At 45.5% G+C, this 23,985-nt stretch overlaps 1 protein-coding gene across 1 annotated transcript; it reads left to right on the forward strand.

Annotated features, from left to right (window-relative positions):
• The first annotated feature begins 4,510 nt into the window (after positions 1 to 4,510).
• On the forward strand, positions 4,511 to 17,479 carry LOC105477689 (BRICK1 subunit of SCAR/WAVE actin nucleating complex). Its single transcript, XM_011734327.2, has 3 exons — positions 4,511 to 4,974; positions 15,917 to 15,999; positions 16,560 to 17,479. Exons 1-3 carry the CDS (start codon positions 4,857 to 4,859, stop codon positions 16,584 to 16,586), a joined length of 228 nt encoding a protein of 75 aa, XP_011732629.1. The 5' UTR covers positions 4,511 to 4,856; the 3' UTR covers positions 16,587 to 17,479.
• The last annotated feature ends 6,506 nt before the right edge of the window (positions 17,480 to 23,985 follow it).

The following is a 23,985-nucleotide window of genomic DNA, read 5'->3' on the forward strand; positions in this document are numbered from 1 at the left end:
TTATTATGGCAGTAATATGGTGTCACGAAGTGTTAGTAGGAATTTGAAATACTGACTGAACAGGCCCAGCTGTGCCAATGATGGTCCAAGTGCACATGACTGCAAAGGAGGCTCAAATGACCAGGCTTAATGTAATTGCTATATTTCTTCGAGCTTTGATTCCACATTGATTCTTATACCTGAAGTCATCAGTGAGATCCCCAAGTTCCATGAAGTGTATGGCCAACTCAAAGTGAAGACGGGGGCTCGGCATGGTGGCTCATGCCTGTAATCCCAGCACTTTGGGAGCCTGAGGCAGGCGGATCATTTGAGGTCAGGAATTTGAGACTAGCCTGGTCAACATGGCAAAACCCCGTCTCTACCAAAATATACAAAAATTAGCCGGGCATGGTGACTCATGCCTGTAATCCAAGCTATTCAGGAGGCTGAGGCAGGCAAACTGCTTGAACCCAGGAAACAGAAGTTGCAGTGAGCCGAAATTGCGCCACTGCACTCCAGCCTGGGCAACAGAATGAGACTCTGTCTCAAAAAAAAAAAAAAAAAAAAAAGTGAAGACAGGGACCTGGTTTCCCTATGTTAACTGTAGCACTCCTGGCCGGGCGTGGTGGCTCAAGCCTGTAATCCCAGCACTTTGGGAGGCTGAGGCGGGCGGATCACGAGGTCAGGAGATCGAGACCATCCTGGCTAACACGGTGAAACCCCGTCTCTACTAAAAAATACAAAAAAAAAAAAAAAACAAAACTGGCTGGGCGAGGTAGCAGGCGCCTGTAGTCCCAGCTACTCGGGAGGCTGAGGCAGGAGAATGGCGTGAACCCGGGAGGCGGAGCTTGCAGTGAGCCAAGATCTGGCCACCATACTCTAGCCTGGGCGACAGAGCGAGACTCTGTCTCCAAAAAAAAAAAAAACTGTAGCACTCCTTGTTGCACCAACAACATTCCCAAAGCTGGCCTCTGCAGCCCTGTGTCACTCATCAGAAACAATTCCTACAATGAAGAACTGTCATGCTAGCAAACCCATAACTGGAGGACTGTCTGACAGCAAGCTCTGTAAAGCATTTAGGAAAAGGCTCCTGAGGTCCACAGGAACCATCTTCACTCAAGAACAGCAGCATATCCTTGAGTCATTTGGAATTACACAGGAGATTCTGGAACAGTGTATAGGAAGTCAAGCAAAAGGACAAGACTTGAGTCTGACTTGTCCATGGAAGATGATCATTTAAAAAAATTGTTGGATATAGTTTTCTGCCATCTGCATAATAAGAAAATATAAACTGATCCTGAGTGCATGCTTTATGAAGAGCTAGGCATTGTGCTTAGTGTTTTATTTATACTTTCTCACATAATCCTCCAACAATTCTAATTCATCAATGTTGTTATCCTTGAATTACACATAAAGACACCAAAGCTCAGAGAGGTGAAATGACTCCTGGATGGTAGATTTAAGATTTCAGACCATGATGCAATACCTTTATTTTTTATTTTATTTTTTTGAGACGGAGTTTCACCCTTGTTACCCAGGCTGGAGTTCAATGGTGCAATCTTGGCTCACTGCACCCTCCGCCTCCCAGGTTCAAGCAATTCTCCTGCCTCAGCCTCCCTAGTAGCTGGGATTACAGGCACCTGCCACTACCCTCGGCTAATTTTTTTTTTTCTGTATTTTTAGTAGAGACAGGGTTTCACCATGGTGCCCAGGCTTGTTACCTTGAACATCAGATTTCTGATTTTTTTTTTTTTTTTTTTTGGAGACGGAGTCTTGCTCTGTTGCCCAGACTGGAGAGCAGTGGCGCCATTTTGGCTCACTGCAAGCTCCGCCTCCCGGGTTCACGCCATTCTCCTGCCTCAGCCTCCCAAGTAGCTGGGACTACAGGCGCCCGCCACCACGCCCGGCTAATTTTTTGTATTTTTAGTAGAGACGGGGTTTCACCGTGTTAGCCAGGATGGTCTCAATCTCCTAACCTCGTGATCCACCTGCCTCGGCCTCCCAAAGTGCTGGGATTACAGGCGTGAGCCACTGCGCCTGGCCTTGATTTTTGATTTTCAAATGAGAAACTTCTTCCTGGCTTCCTTCCACAGGGTTTGTGAGGGTCCAGTGAGGTAATAGCTATAAAAGCATATTTATAGCTTATAAAATCCTCTACTGGGGCAAATAACTGTTAGCAATGTTTTCGTCCCAGTTAATGCTAATACTAGTAGTAATCTGCCTCTTCAGCCACTTTTTTTTTTTTTTTTTTTGAGACAGGGTCTCACTCTGTCATCCAAGCTGAGTGCAAGAGTGCAATCACTGCTCACTACAGCCTTGACCTCCCTGGGCTCAGGTGATGCTCCCACTTCAGCCTCCCAAGTAGCTGGGATTACAGGCACATGCCACCATGCCTGACTAATTTTTCTATTTTTTGTAGAGACAGGGTTTGACTGTATTGGCCAGTCTGGTCTCAAACTCCTGGCCTCAAGCAATACGCCCACCTCAGGCTCCCAAAGTGCTAGGATTAACAGGTGTGAGCCACCACACCCAGCCACTCAGCCACCTTTTTTCTTTTTAATAAAAAGCATTTACTGGCCGGGCACAGTGGCTCACGCCTGTAATCCCAACACTTTGGGAGGCTGAGGCAGGGAGATCATCTGAGGTCAGGAGTTTGAGACTAGCCTGACCAACATGGTGAAACCCCGTCTCTACTTAAAAAAAAAAAAAAATATATATATATATATATATATATATACACACACACACACACACATACACACATATATGTGTATATATACACACACACACACAGAAATCAGCCGTGTGTGGTGGTATGCACCTGTAGTCCCAGCTACTTGAGAAGCTGAGGCAGGAGAATTGCTTGAACCTGGGAGGCAGCGGTTGCAGTGAGCCGAGATTGAGCCATTGCACTCCAGCCACAGCAACAGAGCAAGACTCTGTCTCAAAAAAAAAGAGCATTTACTGCATGCCAGATTGTAAGTATTCCCTAAAACGAGAATAAAATTGTTCATATTCCACTACCTTAGCAAAGCAGATACTGACTTTTTTGGTAGATCCTTCCTGTCCTCAAGCAGACATTTTTCCATAGTTGCAATTAAAGAAAAATGTGGGCCAAGCAGGGTGGCTCATGTCTGTAATCCCAGCACTTTGGGAGGCCGAGGTGGGCAGATCACTTGAGGTTAGGAGTTCGAGATCAGCCTGGCCAACATGGTGAAACCCTGTCTCTACTAAAAAACACAAAAAATAGCCGGGTGTAGTGGCAGGTGCCTGTAATCCCAGCTACTTGGGAGGCTGAGGCAGGAGAATCACTTGAACCCGGCAGGCAGAGGTCACAGTGAGCCAAGATCATGCCATTGCACTCCAGCCTGGGCAATTAACAGAGAAACTCCGTCTCAAAAAAAAAAAAAAAAAAAAAAAAAAACAAAGAAAAGGAAGGAAGGGAGGGAGGGAGGGAGGATGTTTTGTTTTTCCCCTTAATTTATTGTATTTGTTTTCATGTTGCTTGTGTTCATAATTAGCATTTAAATGACTGCATAATAGACTGGGCGTGGTGGCTCATGCCTATAATCCCAGCACTTTGGGAGGCCGAGGTGGGCAGATCACTTGAGGTTAGGAGTTCCAGACCAGCCTGGCCAACATGGTGAAACCCCCCCTCTACAAAAAATACAAAAATTAGCCAGGTGTGGTGACCTGAACCTGTAGTCCCAACTACACTGGAGGCTGAGGCTGGAGGATAGCTTGAGCCCAGGAGTTCGAGGCTGCAGTGAGCCATGATCATGCCATTGCATTCCAGCCTGGGCATCAGTAAGACCTTGTGTCAGGCCCAGCGCGGTGGCTCACGCCTGTAATCCCAGCACTTTGGGAGGCCGAGGCGGGAGGATTATCTGAGGTCAGGAGTTCGAGACCAGTCTGGCCAGGATGGTGAAACACCGGCTCTACTAAAAATACAAAAAATTTAGGCGGGCGTGGTGGTGTGTGCCTGTAATTCCAGCTACTTGGGCAGCTGAGGCAGGAGAACCGCTTGAATCCGGGAGGCGGAGGTTGCAGTGAGCCGAGATCACGCCACTCCAGCCTGGGCAACAGAGCCAGACTCCTCTCAAAAAAACAAAAAACAAAACCTTGTCACAAAAACACAAAGTTCCTTCTGAAAGGGATTGTTCCAGTTTGCAGTGTGCCCACCTATTTATGACCATGTCATTTTTTAGACTCCGTCTAAAAAAAAAAAGAAAAAAAAGACTTGTATTTAGTGTGATTTTTTTTTTTTTTTTTTTTTTTTTTTTGAGAGGGAGTCTCGCTCTGTCTCCCAGGCTGGAGTGCAGTGGCGCGATCTCCGGGTCACTGCAAGCTCCGCCTCCCGGGTTCACGCCATTCTCCTGCCTCAGCCTCCTGAGTAGCTGGGACTACAGGCGCCAGCCACCGCGCCCGGCTAATGTTTTGTGTTTTTAGTAGAGACGGGGTTTCACCGTGGTCTCGATCTCCTGACCTCGTAATCCGCCTGCCTCGGCCTCCCAAAGTGCTAGGATTACAGGCGTGAGCCACCGCGCCCGGCTATTTAGTGTGATTTAATCGACTGTGCCCATCTTACTGCAGACACAGCCTGGAGCAGTTGAGGGAGACGGCAAGACCCCCCACGAGCCCGTTTAACACCATAACGCGCGTGCACTACAACTTCGCCGCCGGAGTCGAGGCTTCTGTTTTCTACAGCGTGGGAGTAGAGAGCAAACGCCAGCGAGGACGTTACATTGCACAGGCGTATCACAGTACCCGAGAATTCGTGGGCGCTCCAGAGGATGGGTGTGGGCTGATGGCGCAGGCGCGCTAGAGGCCTGTAGGGTCGGGGCGCCTGCGCAGTCGCTCTTCCTCAGGCGGCCGCCATGGCGGGACAGGAGGATCCGGTGCAGCGGGAGATTCACCAGGACTGGGCTAACCGGGAGTACATTGAGATAATCACCAGCAGCATCAAGAAAATCGCGGACTTTCTCAACTCGTTCGGTCAGCGGGCCAGCAAGGGGAGGCGGGGAGGAGGGAGGCCGCTGAGGCGCTTGGGCTGGGCTCCGGGGAGATGCTTTGAGAGGACTCCCGGAGCCTTCGGCTGTTGCGGGTTTTCACTTCCTCCTTCAGGTCCCACCTTCTTCCTCCCGTCCTGACCCTCAGGCTCCGCTGGACAGTCTCTGTAGGGTTATCCTGCCCCACGCTGAGCTCCTGGCTTCCTGCCATGCCCCTGGACCCATTCTACAAGTCCTTTTCCCAGACGGGTCAGGCAGCCCTATCCTCGCTCCGTGGTTCTCCTAAGTGGTCTCCCTGCCTCCTTTGTACTCTACATCCATTCCAGTCCCCACTTTGCACTCAAAGTGAACATCCGGGACCGTGTCACTGCTCTGTTTGAAGACTGTTGACGGTTCCCCATCTTTAGGATCTGCTCGAAACCCTCTAGCGTCATGACTTTTAGTTGGACCCGTTGTCAACCACTCCCGTCTTGTCCATTTCTTCCCGTCTCCTGTGTGTGCTGCGGTGAGAGTGGTTGGAGATGAGGTCAGAGGGATGCCAGGATCTTGGAAGTCCTCTCTGTATTGCTAGTATATAGCTTGTGGTAGGTGTTCTGTCTACTTCTAGCCTGTTCCTCAGAGCTAGTACAGGTCGGGTGCCTTCAGCAGAAAGACATCTTTACCAGAGTCTTTCCTAGGCATGGCCTGCTCGTGACAGCCTTAAATTCTTATGAACAGCAAGCAAAGTAATCAAGACTCCTACCCCTTCTTCTCCAAGTGTTTAAGAGAACTTGGCACTGGTTAGATTTTCTTGTGTAATTACAGGATATAGGGATGCATCTAGTGAACTTTTCCTCAACTAGTGTACTTTGGAAAGATTTTTAAATGAATTATTCTCTAGCTAAAGGAATGATGGCCTTAGGAGTGTAAAGGTGACAGAGCAAGAGATGGTCAGAAAGCATCAGCGAGATATGCTAGAGCTCCATATGAGGCCCTCTCTTAAGGCATAGTGGGAGACACAGAATAAGAACCACTTCCTACATTCAAAGAAGTTCTAATCTTGAAGATGAAATCATGACAACTTCAGAACAAAGAAGAGCATCATTTTTGTATTAAAGTATTTTCATACAGGGTGTATAGGACTATAATCATGGCTGGGTTCAATGGCTCATATCTGTAATCCCAGCACTTTGGGAAGCCAAGTTGGGAGGATTGCTTGAGCCCAGGAGTTCAAGACCAGCCTGGACAACATGGCCAGATCCTATCTCTACAAAAAAACAACAACAACAAAAAATTAGTTGGGCATGGTCATGCAGACCTGTTGTCCCAGCTACTCGGGAGGCCGAGACAGGAGGATCACTTGAACCCTGGAGGCAGTGAGCCATGTTCATGCCACTGCACTCCAGCCTAGGTGACAGAGTAAGACGCTGTCTCAAAAAAAAAAAAAAAAAAAAAAGAAATCCTGAGTTGGATTCTAGTAATGTAATTTCATTTCTGAGAACAGAATTGTACCAGTAAACTTTTAATTCATTATGTTTATCTTTGACATAGTCTTGGTATATCATACCCATTAAATTTATAGTGAATGAGTCTTGGGACTGACTGAAAATTGAAAAGCTTAAGCTTAGGATTTGTAAAGGAGAAATGTCTCTTTTCTTGCTTAATAGGCAAGGAGATATCAGCTCAGACATTATGTCTGATTTGTAAGAGTCACATTTTATGATCAGATGGAGAGTAAAGACTTTTTATTTGGGCTTTCCAACAATTTTTTTTTTTTTTTTTTTTTTTTGAGACAGGGTCTCGCTCTAGTCCAGGCTGGAGTGCAGTGGCATGATCTTAGCTCACTGCAACCTCGTCTTCCTGGACTCAAGCTATTCTCATGCCTCTGCCTCCTGAGTAGCTAGGTTTACAGATGTGCACCACCACACCTGGCTGATTTTTGTGCTTTTTAAAGTAGAGACAGGTTTTGGCCATCTTGCCCAGGCTGGTCTCAAACTCCTGAGCTCAAGTGATCCACTCACCCCAGCCTCCCAAAGTGCTGGGATTACAGGCGTGAGCCACTGTGCCCTGCCCCCAACAAATTCTAAACTAAGGAATTAGACATACAGAAGTCCAGTCTTTTGGAGCCAAAATAAATGACTTCCCTTAGCTTAGATCATTATCCTCCCTTAAAGTGATGATGATGGCCAAATGTTTGGAGTAATTACTAGGTGGTTTTTAAAGATTTTAGAAAGTGAATTTAGAGAAAATAACAATTAAATTCAACTAAGTAAGAAGATAATTATAATGCAGGATTAACAGTCAAAGGAATTTGACTTAGTAGTTAGGTGTACCTGAGGCAGGTTCTTAAAGATTGGCATGGTGGCTCATGCCTGTAATCGCAGCACTTTGGGAGGCTGAGGCGGGCAGATCACCTGAGGTCAAGTTTGAGATCAGCCTGGCTAACATGGTGAAACCCTGTCTCTACTAAAAATACAAAATTAGCTGGGTGTGGTGGTGCACGCCTGTAATCCCAGCTACTCAGGAGGCTGAGGCAGGAGAGTCGCTTGAACCGGGGAGGTGGAGGTTGCAGTGAGCAGGGATCGTGCCACTGCACTGCAGCTTGGGCGAAAGATTAAGACTCCGTCTCCAAAAAAAAAAAGAAAGATTGACAATATCACAATGCAAGAGTTTAGAAAAAGACCCCACAAGCTGCAAAACTGGATAAATTTTAAGGATAGACTTGAGTATGTTTTCTTGGTTTTGGATGATTTAGGATGACTGTGTGTGGGATGTTTTTTTCCCATCCTAAGCCATTAGCAAGCTTTTACAATTGTCCCTTGAACAATACATGTTTGAACTGCAGGGATCCATTTACAGGTAGATTTTTTTTTGAGACAGATTTTCACTCTGTCACCTAGGCTGAAGTGCAGTGGCATGATCTCGACTCACTGCAACCTCCACCTCCCAGGTTCAAGTGATTTTCTTGCCTTAGCCTCCCGAGTAGCTGGGACTAGAAGTGTGTGTCACCATGCCCGGTTAATATTTGTAGTTTTAGTAGAGACAGGATTCGCCATGTTGGCCGTGCTGCTCTTGAACTCTTGGCCTCAAGTGACCCACCTCTGTTCAACTTCCCAAAGTGCTGGGATTACAGGCATGAGCCACTGTGCCTGGCCATAGGTGGATTTATTGCGATAAAAGTTATACAGTATGCCTGCCTCTCCTGCCTCACCTTCCACCTCTGCCATCCATGAGGTAGCAAAACAACCTCTCTTCTTCCTCCTCTTCCTCAGCCTAACTTAGCAGGAAGACAATGAGGATGAAGACCATTATGATGATCCACTTCCGTTTAATGAATAGTAAATATGTTTCCTTTTCCTAGTGTGTTTTTTTGGTTGTTGTTTGTTTGTTTGTTTTTTGAGACGTAATCTCACTCTGTCGCCCAGGCTGGAGTGCAGTGGTGCGATCTCGGCTCACTGCAAGCTCTGCCATTCTCCTGCCTCAGCCTCCAGAGTAGCTGGGACCACAGGTGCCCGCCACCACGCCCGGCTAATTTTTTTGTAATTTTTAGTAGAGATGGGATTTCACCATGCTAGCCAGGATGGTCTCCATCTCCTGACCTTGTGATCCACCCGCCTAGGCCTCCCAAAGTGCTGGGATTACAGACGTGAGCCACTGCACCCAGCCTCCTCATGTTTTTTTTAATAACATAGTCTTTTCTCTAGTTTACTTTATTGTAATACAGTATGTCATATATGTGACTTCCAAAATATGTGTTAAGCAACTGCTCCTGTTATCAGTAAGGTTTCCAGTCAGCAGTAGGCTATTCATTTAGTTCTGGGGAGACAAAAATTATATGCAGATTTTCTTTTTCTTATGTATTTAAAATAGAGAGGAGGTCTTACTGTGTTGCCCAGGCTGTTCTCAAACTCCTAAGTTCAAGTGATCCTCCTGTCTCAGCCTCCCAAAGCGCTAGGATTACACGTGTGAGCCACTGTGCCAGCCTGTGCAGATTTTCAACTGCACAGAGAGTTGATGTTCTTAACCCCTGAGTTGTTCAGGGGTTAACTCTAACATGTTTATGATGATATGGTTTGGTGGTGTAAAGATTCAATAAGAATTTACTGCCAGGTGCAGTGGCTCACGCCTGTAATCCCAGCACTTTGGGAGGCTGAGGTGGGCAGATCATGAGGTCAGGAGTTCGAGACCAGCCTGCCCAACATGGTGAAACCCTGTCTCTACTAAAAATACAAAAATTAGTTGGGTGTGGCGGAGTGTACCTGTAATCCCAGCTACTCAGGAGGCTGAGACAGGAGCAATCCCTTGAACCCGGGAGGCAGAGGTTGCAGTGAGCCAAAATCGTGCCACTGCACTCCTGCCTGGGCGACAGAGCAAGACTCCATCTCAAAAAAATAAAATAAAATAAGAATTTACTTTGAGGCCAGGCACGGTGGCTCATGCCTGTAATCCCAGCACTTTGGGAGGCCAAGGCAGGTTAATCGCTTGAGCTCAGGAGTTCGAGACCAGCCTGGCCAACATGGCGAAACCCCATCTCTATAAAAAATACAAAAATTAGCCAGGCATGGTGGCGCATGCCTGTAATTCCAAGCTACCTGGGAGGCTGAGACATGAGAATCACTTGAACCCTGGAGGTGAAGGTTGCAGTGAGCCAAGAACATGCCACTGTACTCCAGCCTGGGTGACAGAGTGAGACTCTGTCTCAAAGAAAAATAATTTACTTTGAGGGAGCATCTGAAGTTCTTCAAATATGTTAACAATTCTGTAGTCCTTACCCCGACCACAGAGAATGTGCATGGGCCATGTATTTTGGAGAGATAATTGTTTTTCTAAGATAGTGAATGACTTTCTGAAAAGCATTTACCCTGTGATTCCAGCTGGTGAGAGTAGAGTCACAGTCTCCCACTTGAACTTGAGGACGTACAAATCATAATGTAGCAATAACATCCTAACACTAGGCCTATTCTGTACTTTGGAATTGGTGAAGCTTCTAAAAACAGATGGTTAGAGATTATTGCTTTTTATTCTTATACTATTTTTTTTCTGGTTCTAAAGGTAATATATGCAGAGAATTATAAAGAAAAAATAGAGAATGTGGCTGTTTTTTAAAAATCTTAGTTTTTGTACTAAGCCAACAAATACAGCATGCCTGGTGTGTGTTAGATGCTGTGAGAAAGGAATAAATATGAATAAATGGATATGATACCCACTCCTAAGATATTCAGAATTTTTCTGGAAAAGTAAGACTTAACTACAAAAACATTCCAAAAGAAAGGCAGTATTTTTTTTTTTTTTTTTTTGAGACGGAGTCGCTCTGTTGCCCAGGCTAGAATGTAGTGGTGCAGTCTCGGCTCACCGCAACTTCTGCCTCCCGGCTTCAAGCGATTCTTCTGCCTCAGTCTCCCGAGTACCTGGGACTACAGGCATGCGCCACCATGCCTGGCTAATTCTTTTTCTTTTTTCTTTTTTTTTTTTTTAAGATGGAGTCTTGCCGTGTTGCCCAGGCTTGAGTACAGTGGTGCAATCTTGACTCACTGCAACCTCTGCCTCCTGAGTTCAAGCCATTCTCCTGCCTCAGCCTCCCGAGTAGCTGGGATTACAGGTGCACGCCACCATGCCCAGCTACTTTTTGTATTATTAGTAGAGATGGGGTTTCGCCATGTTGGCCACGCTGGCCTCAAACTCCTGACCTCAAGTGATCCGCCCACCTCGGCCTCCCAAAGTGGTGGGATTATAGGCGTGAACCACCATGCCCAGCCTGACAGTATTGATTTTTGTAATGCTAAAGTTATATGCAGTAAGTTCACAGAAGGAGCTGTCTGATAAAAGCATTTGTTCCCTAACAAGAACTGGTATTTTCAGTTAAAGGCTGGTGATAATGTACACATACTTGTGCTCTGGTCTCAGATTTATCCAGCTGCTGAATGCTTTCTCAGTGTTTTTTATTTGAACCAGCGTGTACTTATTAGGATTTGAAATATGACCAAAGTTTCTGGAGTTGAACATTTTCTGTTTCTCAACAGTGTTTATCCATGTGGGCCAGTAGCATAGTATTGTTCCTGAATTCTAATTCATTACCAGATTGACAGCTAGAACAGAATAGCCACCCAGGAAGGAACCTTCCCTCTCTCTTACCTCCCCCAATGAAGCTGGTATGTCTTTCTTCATGGGAAATGACAGGTTGTCAGAGATAATATTCATGCTCTTACTCACTAGCATACATAATGTGCTTTTAGACTTCCAAAAACCAGACTGAAAAGAGGCTTGGTCCTGTGGGGCAGTTCCGACAGAAACTGGCAGTGCATCCAGGAAAAAGGGGATGCTGAAATGATCATACTTAAGCTAGACCTGGGAATTCAAGGAAGCAGCACAAGCATAAAAAGAATGAAGAATGTCCAGAAATGGCAAATCCATAGAGACAAAGATTAGTGTTTCCCAGAGACTGAGGGGTGGCAGAATGAGGAGTAACAGGACTAAGAGGTACAAGGTATCTTTTGGGGATGATGAAAATATTCTAAAAGTAGATTATAATGATTGCACAACTCTGTAAATATACTAAAAACCATTGAATTGTATACTTTAAGCAGGTAAAAGAATGGAAAGTGGCAGAGTTGGGCTGGAGACCTGGGGTATAAATTATAGCCCTGGAGGCACAGAAAGATGGTAGCAGTGTGCATTGGGACAGTGTGATGGGAAAGAATACCATACTGGGCAGTGAAAGAACGGGGTTCTAAACTCAGCCCTGCTGTTATTTTGTCCCATTACTGACCCAACATGGGCCCTCAGCTTACCTAGGCCTCAGTTTTCTCACTTGTAAGGTGAGTAGAGTTACACTAGAGTCAATCTTTTGTTCCACTAACATACCAGAATGCATCCTTTTTTTTTCAGTCAACATCTGTGTACCAGGCATGATACTGAGGTTACAAGAGGCAATATGTACTTCTTTCAATTAACTTGTTCTAATGGTGAAACAGACATGTAAATAAATTGTAAATTATAAGTACATAAATATCATTTGGCTTTGTAACATGAACATTTTCCCATTTCATTAAATACTCCTCAAACTTGTAACTTTTTTTTTTTTAGACAGAGTTTCACTCTTGTTGTCCAGGCTAGAGTGCAATGGCGCGATCTCAGCCCACTGCCTCAGGTGATCCACCCACCCTGGCCTCCCAAAGTGCTGGGATTATAGACGTGAGCCACTGCACCTGGCCACTTTTTTTTTTTTTTTTTTTTGAGACGGAGTCTTGCTGTGTCGCCCAGGCTGGAGTGCAGTGACGTGATCGCGGCTTACTGCAACCTCCACCTCCCAGGTTCACGCCATTCTCCTGCCTCAGCCTCCCAAGTAGCTGGGACTACAGGCGCCCGCCACCACGCCCGGCTAATTTTTTGTATTTTTAGTAGAGGTGGGGTTTCACCGAGTTTCACTGTGTTCGCCAGGATGGTCTCGATCTCCTGACCTCATGATCCACCAGTCTTGGCCTCCCAAAGCGCTGGAATTACAGGCGTGAGCCACCGCGCCCAGCCTTTTTTTTTTTTTTTTTTTTTTTTTTTGAGACAGAGTCTCACTCTGTTGCCCAGGCTGGAGTGCAGTGGTACAATCTCGACTCACTGCAACCTCCGCCTCCTGGGTTCAAGCCATTCTCCTGCCTCAGCCTCCTGAGCAGCTGGGATTACAGGCGTGCGCCACCATGCCCAGCTATTTTTGTATTTTTAGTAGAGACAGGGTTTCTTTTTTTTTTTTTTTGTATTTTTGGTAGAGATGGGGTTTCTCCATGTTGATCACGCTTGTCTTGAACTCCGACCTCAAGTGATGCACCCACCTCGGCCTCCCAAAGTGCTGGGATTACAGGCATGAGCCACTGCACCCGGCCATTGTAACTTTTAATGCCTATTTTAATAGTCTCATTGATACACTATATCAAACCATTCCAATCATGGGCATTTGGTTTTGTTGCTTTTTCACCATCTTAAATAATAGTGATGCACATTCTTATTTGTAAAATCTTTATCCAAAGGGGGAAGTGATAACCAAAGACCAAGTACACGAATAACTTACAAATTAGAACTTCAGAGGCTGGCACGGGGCCTCATGCCTGTAATCCTAGGACTTTAAGAGGCCAAGGCAGGAGGATTGCTTGAGTTCAGGAGTTTGAGATCAGCCTGGGCAACAAAGTGAGACCCCCATCTCTACCAAAAAAAAAAAAAAAGAAAACAATTAGTCGGGCACAGTGGCATCCACCTACTGAGTAGTAATTCTAGCTACTCGGGAGGCTGAGGTGGAAGGATCACTTGAACCTAGGAGTTGAGGGGCGCAGTAAGCTATGATTGTGCCACTGAACTCTAGCCTGGGTGACAGAGCAAGACCATGTCTCTTTAAAAAAAAAAAAAAAAGATATTCATCCGTAAATGTTTAGGTAAATACAGAAGAGAATTATGATATCCATCTGGCAAGACCTCTCAGAGATAGAATTTGAACTTAGCCTTGGGGGAGATAGGCAGGCAAGATGAGTAAGATTTGGATATAATAAGATGAAAGTTGAGGCAAGATTAGGGTGTAGGAAGATTTGTCAAAATGGATGCTGAAGCGCTTTTGCAAAACAGCCAGGGAATAGATGAAAAGGCAGCTTGTTAGCTAAGTGTTAAATCATTGCGTGGGAGAGTCTCAGCGAATGTTTCAAACTTAAAAACTGTAGGTTATTGAGAGATGACTGAACAACAATGTTGGAGGAGAGAGTAGAAGATAATGACCATGCTAAGATACCTTTTCTCTCATATATTGAGAATAGTTGGAAAAAGAATAGTTCCTGTTACAGAAGTTTGCAGAGAAAAATGTTTTAAATTAAATCTGGTTTCATTTTGAATGAGATGGTAAAAGAAGACTGGAAAAGCTAGAGGAAGAAAAAGAATTTTGGCTGTTTTCACAGATGGAATGTGGGCTTTATAGGGTATTTGATGTTCTCCAAGTTTTCTCTAGTTCTGAAAGGCCTTTTGCCTCTAGGAGGAACAGTAGTGACATGGCTTTAATGAGCTCAGAACTCTCACACCTTCCCTTTCCATAATTTCTGCTGCTTTCTTGGCCTCTACTTTTTTTTTTGTTTGTTTTGAGATGGAGTCTCACTCTGTCACGCAGGCTGCAGTGCAGTGGCGCGATCCTGGCTCACTGCAACCTCCGCCTCCCAGGTTCAAGTGATTCTCCTGCCTCAGCCTCCCAACTAGCTGGGACTAGAGGCACTTGCCACCACGCCCAGCTAAGTTTGTGCTTTTAGTAGAGATGGGGTTTCACCATGTTAGCCAGGCTGGTCTTAAACTCCTGACCTCAGCTGATCTGCCCACCTTGGCTTCCCTAAAGTGCTGGAATTACAGGCATGAGCCACTGCACCTGGCCTCATTTCTTTCCTATTGAGATTATTTTCTTATTCTTGCCATGTCCCCTCTTTTGAAGGTCTTACTTAGGCCATTAGTAAATGGCTATACAGCCTTGGTGTATTCATTTGCTATTCCTGGCATAACAAATTACCACACAGGCTGGACACAGTGGCTCACACTTGTAATCTCAGCACTTTGGGAGGCTAAGGTGGGTGGATCACGAGGTCAAGAGATTGAGACCATCCTGGCCAACGTGGTGAAACCCTGTCTCTACTAAAAATACAAAAAAAAATTAGCTGGGCATGGTGGCGCACACCTGTAGTCCCAGCTACTTGGGAGACTGAGGCAGGAGAATCACTTGAACCTGGGAGGCAGAGGTTGCAGTGAGCTGAGATCACGCCACTGCGCTCCAGCCTGGCAACAGAGTGAGACTCCGTCTCAAAAACAAACAAAAAAACAAATTACCACACATTTTATGGCTTAAACCACATACATTTATTATTTACCATGTGTAGGTCATAAATTGAACACGGGTAACTGGGCTAGCAATCTTCACACCTTGGCCTTCTGAAGTATTAGGATTACAGGCATGAGTCACTGCTCCTGGCCTGAGCTCCAATCAGGGTTTCAGCAGGACTGCCTTCCTTTCTGGAGGCTCAAGGAGCGGGTCTAGTTCCTCGAATATTGGGTTGTTGGCAGAACTCAGTTTCTCGTGGTTGTAGAACTGAGATCTCTGTTTTGTTACTGGCTGTCAGCTGAAAGTTGTTCCCAGCTTCTAAAGGTCACTTACATCCCTTGGCTCATGACTCCCTTCTTCCACTTTCAAAGCCAACAATGGCAGATTGCATCCCCTTCACACATCGAATCTCTTTTTCTTCTTCCATTTCATCTCTGACCCCCTTCCTCTGCCTTTCTCACCTACATTTGTGGACTTATGATTAGATTGGGGCCAAATGGACAATCCAAGACAAACTCTAGGATCTCAAGGTTCTTAACCTTAATCATACCTGCAAAGCCCTGTTTCCTCATGTATAATCCATATTCACAGGATCCAGGGATTAGAGAAAGGACTTTTTTTTTTTTTTTTTTTTAGTTTTGCTCTTTCACCCAGGCTGAAGTGAAGTGGCGAGATCTTGGCTCACCGCAACATTTGACCCCCGGTTCAAGCGATTCTCCTGCCTCAGCCTCTCGAGTAGCTGGGATTACAGGCATGTGCCATCATGCCCGGCTAATTTTTGTATTTTTAATAAGAGATAGAGTTTCACGATGTTGGCCAGGCTGGTCCTGAATTCTTGACCTCAGGTGATCCACCTGTCTAGTCCTCCCAAAGTACTAGGATTACAGGCATGCACCACCACGCCCTGCGGGAAAGGACATTTTTGTGGGGCCGTTATTCTCTACTTGCAATACTTGATAGGAAATTCAGCAGATCCACTCTAAGGAACTGTGCTAAGATACTTCTCACTGTATCCATTTCCATTTGTATTCTGTGTATTATTCCTCTTTTTCAGTGTAGGAGTTGTGTGTGTCTGTCTCTGTGTTTGAAGTGACCTTAATTCTGAACACCAGTCTCTTTTTCTTAGATATGTCTTGTCGTTCAAGACTTGCAACACTAAACGAGAAATTGACAGCCCTTGAACGGAGAATAGAGTACATTGAAGCACGGGTGAGTTTGATGGGCCAGGGCATTCCAAGAGAGAATGCGCATTTCCACTTATTACTGAAAAAAACCTGAAAGCAGAAACAGTCTTAGGAAGCTTAAGCACTGGCCAGACATGGTGGCTCACGCCTGTAATCCCAGCATTTTGGGAGGCCGAGGTGGCGGATCACCTGAGGTCAGGAGTTCAAGACCAGCCTGGCCAACATGGTGAAACCCCATCTCTACTAAAAATACAAAAATTAGCCAGGCATGGTGGTTCACACCTGTAGTCCCAGCTACTCAGGAGGCTGAGGCAGGAGAATCACTTGAAACTGGGAGGCAGAGGTTGCAGTGAGCCGAGATCGCACCACTGCATTCCAGCCTGGGTGACAGAGTGAGACTCCGTCTCAAAAAAAGAAAAGAAAAGTTCAGCAGATTGCCTGGATTTGAACCAGGTTTCTGTGACTTCACAGCTATCTTCTTTTCTACTATTTCTCACTGCCTAGGATCTAAAGTAAGAATTTTTTTTTAGACCCCTCTAATCTTTTTGAATTTATCTAAATGTCAATTTTCCTTTCCTTTCACAGGTGACAAAAGGTGAGACACTCACCTAGAACAGTGACGTGCTGCTGCTGGGAAGTTGCTTTACACAACACAGGCCACATGGGAAAGGCCCCAGCAGCCTTCAGCTCCTTCCTTTCTCCTTAAAGAGCAACAGGGCTTATTCTTGTTTTTCTTTTTTCAAAAGTGTGGCCTTTGGGCTCTGCCATCTGGGGTGTGGTGTGTTATGTGGGGAGAAGTCCAGAGGAACTGCTGGAAACGACATGAGGCATTTTACCTTTTCAGTAACATTTTATAGATCTACTTGTCAATGTATTTGAGACATTCACAGCCAAAACCCTGGGACTCTTTGTGAAGGTCCTCCCCGCCTCTATCTTTCTTTCTCTCTCTCTCAAACTTTCCTTAAAGTTCTCATTGCCTTTGCACTGCTTCTGTGAACAGTCTTTATCTCCTCCCCACCTTTGGTGGGAATTGGGGGGCAATCCTGGCCAAGACACTCATGCCCTGGCAATGTGGCTGCCAGAGAATGTTGTTGCAGACCCACCAGTTTCTTGTTGATTTGGGGAGGTCAAGGCCAGGCCCCCACTTGGCTTGAAGGGACATTTTTAGACTTTTCTTTCTGTCACTTGGGAGTGTCTATGCCTCCCATATTTCCCTAATAAACTCAACTTTTTATCTGACTGCTGTGATTATGGTGGGGAGAGGAGCTAGAGGTGGACTTACTTATTGCACAGAAATGTAATATATGGCATTATTATTCTAACATAAAACTTTCAGATGCAGCTGTTTGATTCAAAGCCTAGGTGGCTTACCAGCCCAAGTCCCCATGTTTGGACTCTGAGCTGACTAGCTCATCCTGGGAATCATTTGGTCATTCAGCACATTTACCAAGTATTTACTATGTAGGCATGTTAAACTCCAATAAAAGATACAGCGTTGAATCAGACATGATGCTTACAGTCTGTTGAAATACCAGCATTCACACAATTTAGCCACAATCCAAGGCAGATTATTAGTTTTATAAAGGCAGAAGCTAAATGTCTACTTCTTTGAAAAACAGATAGCCGGGTGCGGTGGCTCATGCCTGTAATACCAGCACTTTGGGAGGCCGAGGTGGGTAGATCATGAGGTCGGGAGATCGGGACCATCCTGGCTAACACAGTGAAACCCTGTCTCTACTAAAAATACAAAAAATTAGCTGGGCGTGGTGGCGGGCGCCTATACTCCCAGCTACTTGGGAGACTGAGGCAGGAGAATCGCTTGAAACCGGGAGGTGCAGGTTGCGATAAGCCGAGATCGCACCACTGCACTCCAGCCTGGTGACAGAGCAAGACTACGTCTCAAAAAAAAAGAAAAACAGATGGTTTAAACTTTTCATTTTGGTATCCAAAGCTTACTATAAACTTGTACCAACCAACTTCTAAAGGCTTATCCACTATATAGAATCTATTTTAGTCACACAGAAGTCATTATGCTCTGTATACACTGATTTCCCTCAATTCAAATCATATTTGCCATTCAAAGTCTAGCGCAAGGCCCAGCACGGTGGCTCATGCGTGTTATCTCAGCACTTTGGGAGGCCGAGGCGGGTGGATCACAAGGTCAGGAGGTCGAGACTGTCCTGGCTAACGGTAAAACGCCATCTCTACTAAAAAAAAAAATACAAAAAAAATTAGCCGGGCATGGTGGCGGGCGCTGTAGTCCCAGCTACTCAGGAGGCTGAGGCAGGAGAATGGCGTGAACCTGGGAGGCGGAGCTTGCAGTGAGCCAAGATAGCGCCACTGCACTCCAGCCTGGGCGACAGAGGGAGACTCCATCTCAAAAAACAAAGTGTAGCTTAAGCCAAATTTTCCCCTGAAAGTTCTCTTAGACTTGACTTTTTCATTTAGCATTGCCCTTTTCCTCTTCTCAGTTCCTCCCAATCCTACCATGCTGACACTGTGCTTCAGCTCTGGATTTGATCTTGATATGGATTTGTCTCTGATTTAGCATGTGCATCCTAGAATAGAAATGGACATCTTTGGCCAGGTGCAGTGGCTCACACCTGTAATCCCATCACTTTGGCTGGGTGGATCACTTGAAGTTAGGAGTTTGAGACCAGCCTGGCCAACATGGTGAAACCCAATCTCTACTAAAAATACAAAAATTAGCTGGGCATGGTGGCAGGCACCTGTAATCCCAGCTACTCAGGAGGCTGAGGCAAGAGAATCACTTGAACCTGCAGAGGTTGCAGTGAACTGAGATTGCGCCGCTGGACTCCAGCCTGGGTGACAGAGGAAGACTCCGTCTCAAAAAAATAATAATAATATGTTCTAAACGAGTTAGTGCCCTTAATAGTACCATATTGCTAGGTGTGGTGGTGTGCACCTGTAATCCCAGTTACTCAGGAGGCTGAGGTGGGAGGATAGCTTGAGCCTAGCAGGTCAACACAAGCCTGAGCAACATAATGAGACCCGTCTTTATTTTTTTTAATTTTTCTATTTTTTTAGTTAGCTCTTTTTTCTTTCTTTCTTTCTTTTGAGACAGAGCCTTGCTCTGTTGCCAGGCTGGAGTGCTGTGGCACAATCTTGGCTCACTGCAACCTCCACCTCCCAGGTTCAAGGGATTCTCCTGCCTCAGCCTCCTGAGTAGCTGGGACTACAGGTGCCTGCCACCACACCTGGCTAATTTTTTATATTTTTAGTAGAGACGGGGTTTCACCATGTTAGCCAGGATAGTCTTGATCTCTTGACCTTGTGATCCGCCCACCTCGGCCTCCCAAAGTGCTGGGATTACAGGTGTGAGCCACCGCGCCTGGCAACTCTTTTCTTCTTTTTACGCCCAGCCAACTCATCATAAGTTTTTTAATTATAATTTTTTTAATCTACCTTTTTTTTTCAAGATGGAGTTCGAGACCCACCTGGGCAATGTGGCAAGACCCTATCTCCACTAAAGATACACAAATTAACTGAGCATGGTGGCATGCACTTGTAGTCCCAGCTACTCAGGAGGCTGAAGTGGGAAGACTGCTTGAGCCCAGGAGGTGGAAGCTGCAGTGCTGAGATTGCACCACTCCACTCTATCCCAGGCAACAGAGTGTGGCCCTGTCTTAAAAAACAAACAAACAAACAAAATCTGTGAGTGGAAAATGAGCTAAATTTAAAATTTTCCTCTAAGCCATTCATAGGCACCTTCAAGGGAACCTCTTCACGCCTGTATACTTTGAAATGTTTTTTACTCTGTAATTTGGTTTAATTCACTTATTTACTGAAAAGTAAGAGGTTTGAGCCCATGAGCAATTAGGCATAGATTGCAAGTCCCTTGATAATAAAGCAGTTTTCAGTCTGTCTTTAAAAATTAAGCTTGGGCCGGGTGCCGTGGCTCACGCCTGTAATCCCAGCACTTTGGGAGGCCAAGGTGGGCAGATCACGAGGTCAAGAGATCGCGACCATCCTTGCCAACATGGTTGAAGTGGATTTCAGAAGCAGAAAAAATAGGGAGCTTATTGTCTGGCTGATAGTTACAGAAGTACCCAGTTCTGTCATTCCACTCTTGTTACTCAGACATTTAACTACCCATGTTTATTTCACCAAGCTAAAGAAGTATAGTACAGGTTGATGATCCGCATTCTGAAAATTGGAAATGCTTCAAAATCTAAAACTTTTTGAGCATTGACATGGCACTCAAAGGAAATGCTCATTGCAGCATTTTGGATTTTGGATTAGGGATACTTAACGAGTAAGTATATAAAGACATTCCAAAAGATTTCAGATTTCCAAAAGCTGAAAAAATCCCAAATCCAAAACACCTCTGGTCCCAAGCATTTCAGATAACACTCAACCTGTACTATAAGCCACACTAAGTGGGGTAGAGGCCAGCCGTGGTGTCTTATACCTATAGTCCTAGCACTTTGGGAGGCTGAGGCAGGAGGATTGCTTGAGCCCAGGAATTTGAGACCAGCCTGGGCAACATAGTGAGACCCCTCTCTATAAAAGCAGTTTTTAAATTAGGAGGGTGTGGTGGCACAAGCCTATAGTCCCAGCTACTGGGGAGGCTGAGGTAGGAGGATCACTGGAGCCCAGAAGTTCGAGGCTGCAGTGAGCTATGATCATGCCACTGCATTCCAGCCTTGGTGACAGAGTGATACACCATCTCAAAAACATGGTATGGGGGCTGGGTGCTGAGGTTTATGCCTCCCAGCACTTTGGGAGGCTGAGGCAGAGGGATCACTTGAGGCCAGAAGTTCAACACCAGCCTGGCCAACAGCAAAACCCTGTCTCTACAATAAAAAAAAAAAAACAGAAAAAATAAACATGGTGGTGGGGACAGGAAGCCTGTTGTTCATTTCTAGGCTCCTTCCCAGTATTTATACTCAGATTCATGGTGTTGCCTGCAAAAAAGGTTGGCCCCCAGTTGCCTCTGGATAATATGATTTAGAAAATTTGCTCTGGCAGCTTGCAGACAATTGCTGCCGTTAGTAATTGTACAAAAATACATGGCTGGGCACAGTGGCTCACACCTGTAATCCCAGCATTTTGGGAGGCCAAGGTGGGCAGATCACTTGAGGTCAGGAGGTTGAGACCAGGCTTGTCAATATGGTGAAACCCCATCTCCACTAAAAATTAAAAACAAAAAATTAGGCTTGATGATGTGCGCATGTAATCCCAGCTACTTGGGACGCTGAGGCACAAGAATCGCTTGAACCTTGGAGGTGGAGTTTGCAGTGAGTTGAGGTCACACCACTGCACTCTAGCCTGGGCAGCAGAGCTGGATTCTGTCTCAAAACAACAACAGGCTGGGCGCGGTGGCTCAAGCCTGTAATCCCAGCACTTTGGGAGGCTGAGATGGGTGGATCACGAGGTCAGGAGATCGAGACCATCCTGGCTAACACGGTGAAACCCCGTCTCTACTAAACAATACAAAAAACTAGCCGGGCGTGGTGACGGGCGCCTGTAGTCCCAGCTACTCGGGAGGCTGAGGCAGGAGAATGGCGTAAACCCGGGAGGCAGAGCTTGCAGCGAGCTGAGATTCGGCCACTGCACTCCAGCCTGGGCGACAGAGCGAGACTCCGTCTCAAAAAAAAAAACAACAGGCCGGGCGCGGTGGCTCAAGCCTGTAATCCCAGCACTTTGGGAGGCCGAGATGGGCGGATCACGAGGTCAGGAGATCGAGACCATCCTGGCTAACACAGTGAAACCGTGTCTCTACTAAAAACTACAAAAAAAAAAAACTAGCCGGGCGAGGTGGCGGGCGCCTGTAGTCCCAGCTACTCGGGAGGCTGAGGCAGGAGAATGGCGGGAACCCGGGAGGCGGAGCTTGCAGTGAGCTGAGATCCGGCCACTGCACTCCAGCCCCGGCGACAGAGCGAGACTCCGTCTCAAAAAAAAAAAAAAAAAAAAAAAAACAATAATAGCAACAACAACTAACTTCTAAAGGCCATGTGACTGTCAAGTAGATTATACATAAGAAAGGCTGATTTAGAGTTCTTAGAGGTTTTTTTTTTGTTCTTTTTTTTTTCTGAGACAGGGTCTCGCTCTGTCACCCAGGCTGGAGTGCAGTGGCGTGATCTTGGCTCACTGCAACCTCCACCTCCCATGTTCAAGCGATTCTCATGCCTCAGCCTCCTGAGTAGCTGGGATTACAGGAATGCGCCACCAGGCCCAGCTAATTTTTGTATTTTTAGTAGAGACAGGGTTTCACCAGGTTGGCCAGGCTGGGGTTTCTTCATTTAATTTTTCTTTATTTATTTGTTTTCTTTGTTTTTAGAGACAGAGTCTCACTATGCTGCTTAGGCTAGTCTCAAACTCCCGGGCTCAAGCAATCTTCCCGCTTTGGCCTCCCAAAGTGTTGGGATTACAGGCATGAGCCACTGTGCCCGACTAGTTTATTTTCTAAAGAAAAGTTACTCTGGAGGATCACTTGAGGCCAGGAGTTTAAGACCAGCCTGGGCACCACAGTTAGACACCGTATCTGTTAAAAAATAAAAAGTAAAGCCACCCTGTTCACTAAATTGGCAAAAGATTAGGACTAGCAAGAATTAAAACTCACAGAACATTAGGGTGAGAAAGAATCTTAGAGATAATCTAGTCTGCCCCTGCCATTCTAGGAATATAGAAGCAAACCCAGACAGGTTGAGTGACATGTCCATCCTGGTGGCAAAGCCAAAACTAAAATCTTATTCCCAGGTCAGTGCAGAGCCACTCAGGATCTCATAAATCAGTTTTGTGTTTTCTGTACCATACTGGCCCTCTACTAGCCTCTCCCTGGATCTCACTGATACCATGAGAGTGCAAAAAAAGCAATTGTTTGTTACATTTATCAAAGTGGTGGTATCCATTGGCATCAACATTTGCATTTAGGACAAAGTTATCTTTGGCACCTTTGAACTTGCTAAGACTATCAAGTGTGAAGTTTGTATTATGCCTCAGCTGCATCTTCCAACCATAACAGTTTTTTTAAAAATGATTTTATTGGATAGGTGTGATGGCTTATGTGTGTAATCCCATTACTTTGGGAGGCTGAGGTGGGAGGATTGCTTGAGCCCAGGAGTTTTGAGAACAAGCTGGGCAACCCAGAGAGACCTCCACCACAAAAAATAAACAAAATCAGGCAGGTGTGGTGGTGCATGCCTGTAGTTCCAGTTCCTCATGGGGCTGAGGTGGGAGGATTGCCTCGGCCCAGGAGGTCATAGCTGTAGTAAGCCAAGATCACACCACTGCACTTCAGCCTGGGCGACAAAGCAAGACCCTGTCTCAATAAATAAATAAATGAAATGAAATGTTTCAATTCAATAAATGATAAATGCTTCAGTGTGGCTTTCACAAACATTTTGCCTAAGAAGTTGTTTATTAGCATTAAATACATTGTGTGTCTATTATGTGTGAGTCACTGGAGATAACATGAGAAACAGACACAGTTTCTAGGCTTATGGAGCTTATAGTGTAGTCACTTGTTCACTGTATGTTCTCAAACCAAAAGATGCTAGAATCACATTTGCAGAAAAACCTCAGGAAAACACAACATACACAAAGGAGCAATGCAGTATCAACTTCCCTACATGATAAAGATACCATAGGCCAAAATTGTATTGTACGTGGAAATGTCTGGGTTTTGTTTGTTTGTTTGTTTTTGTTTGTTTACCATTGTAAAAGTAATACATCACCACATATACATTATGGACACACACATGCATTTGAAAAGCATTAACAATTGACCTGAATAAATATATAAAGAACTATTAAAACTCAGCAGTAAGAAAATAGCTAAAAAACGGGTGAAATATTTGAACTGACACCTTGAAGACAATACAAGAATGGCAAACTGGCCGGGGGTGGTGGCTCACACCTGTAATCCCAGCACTTTGGGAAGCCAAGACGGGTGGATCACCCGAGGTTAGGAGTTCGACATCAGCCTGGCCAACATGGCGAAACTCCGTCTCTACTAAAAATACAAAAATAAGCCAGTTGTGGTGGT

Source organism: Macaca nemestrina, chromosome 2 (genome assembly GCF_043159975.1).
Source record: "Macaca nemestrina isolate mMacNem1 chromosome 2, mMacNem.hap1, whole genome shotgun sequence".
NCBI lineage: Eukaryota > Metazoa > Chordata > Mammalia > Primates > Cercopithecidae > Macaca > Macaca nemestrina.

What these genes read in the sequence shown, in the direction of transcription:
- LOC105477689 (XM_011734327.2), top strand. Translation starts at nt 4,857, where the DNA reads ATGGCGGGACAGGAGGATCCGGTGCAGCGGGAGATTCACCAGGACTGG. An exon ending in GGACTTTCTCAACTCGTTCG is followed by an intron (nt 4,975 to 15,916) that starts GTCAGCGGGCCA and finishes TCTTTTTCTTAG; the next exon opens with ATATGTCTTGTCGTTCAAGA. An exon ending in TAGAGTACATTGAAGCACGG is followed by an intron (nt 16,000 to 16,559) that starts GTGAGTTTGATG and finishes TTCCTTTCACAG; the next exon opens with GTGACAAAAGGTGAGACACT.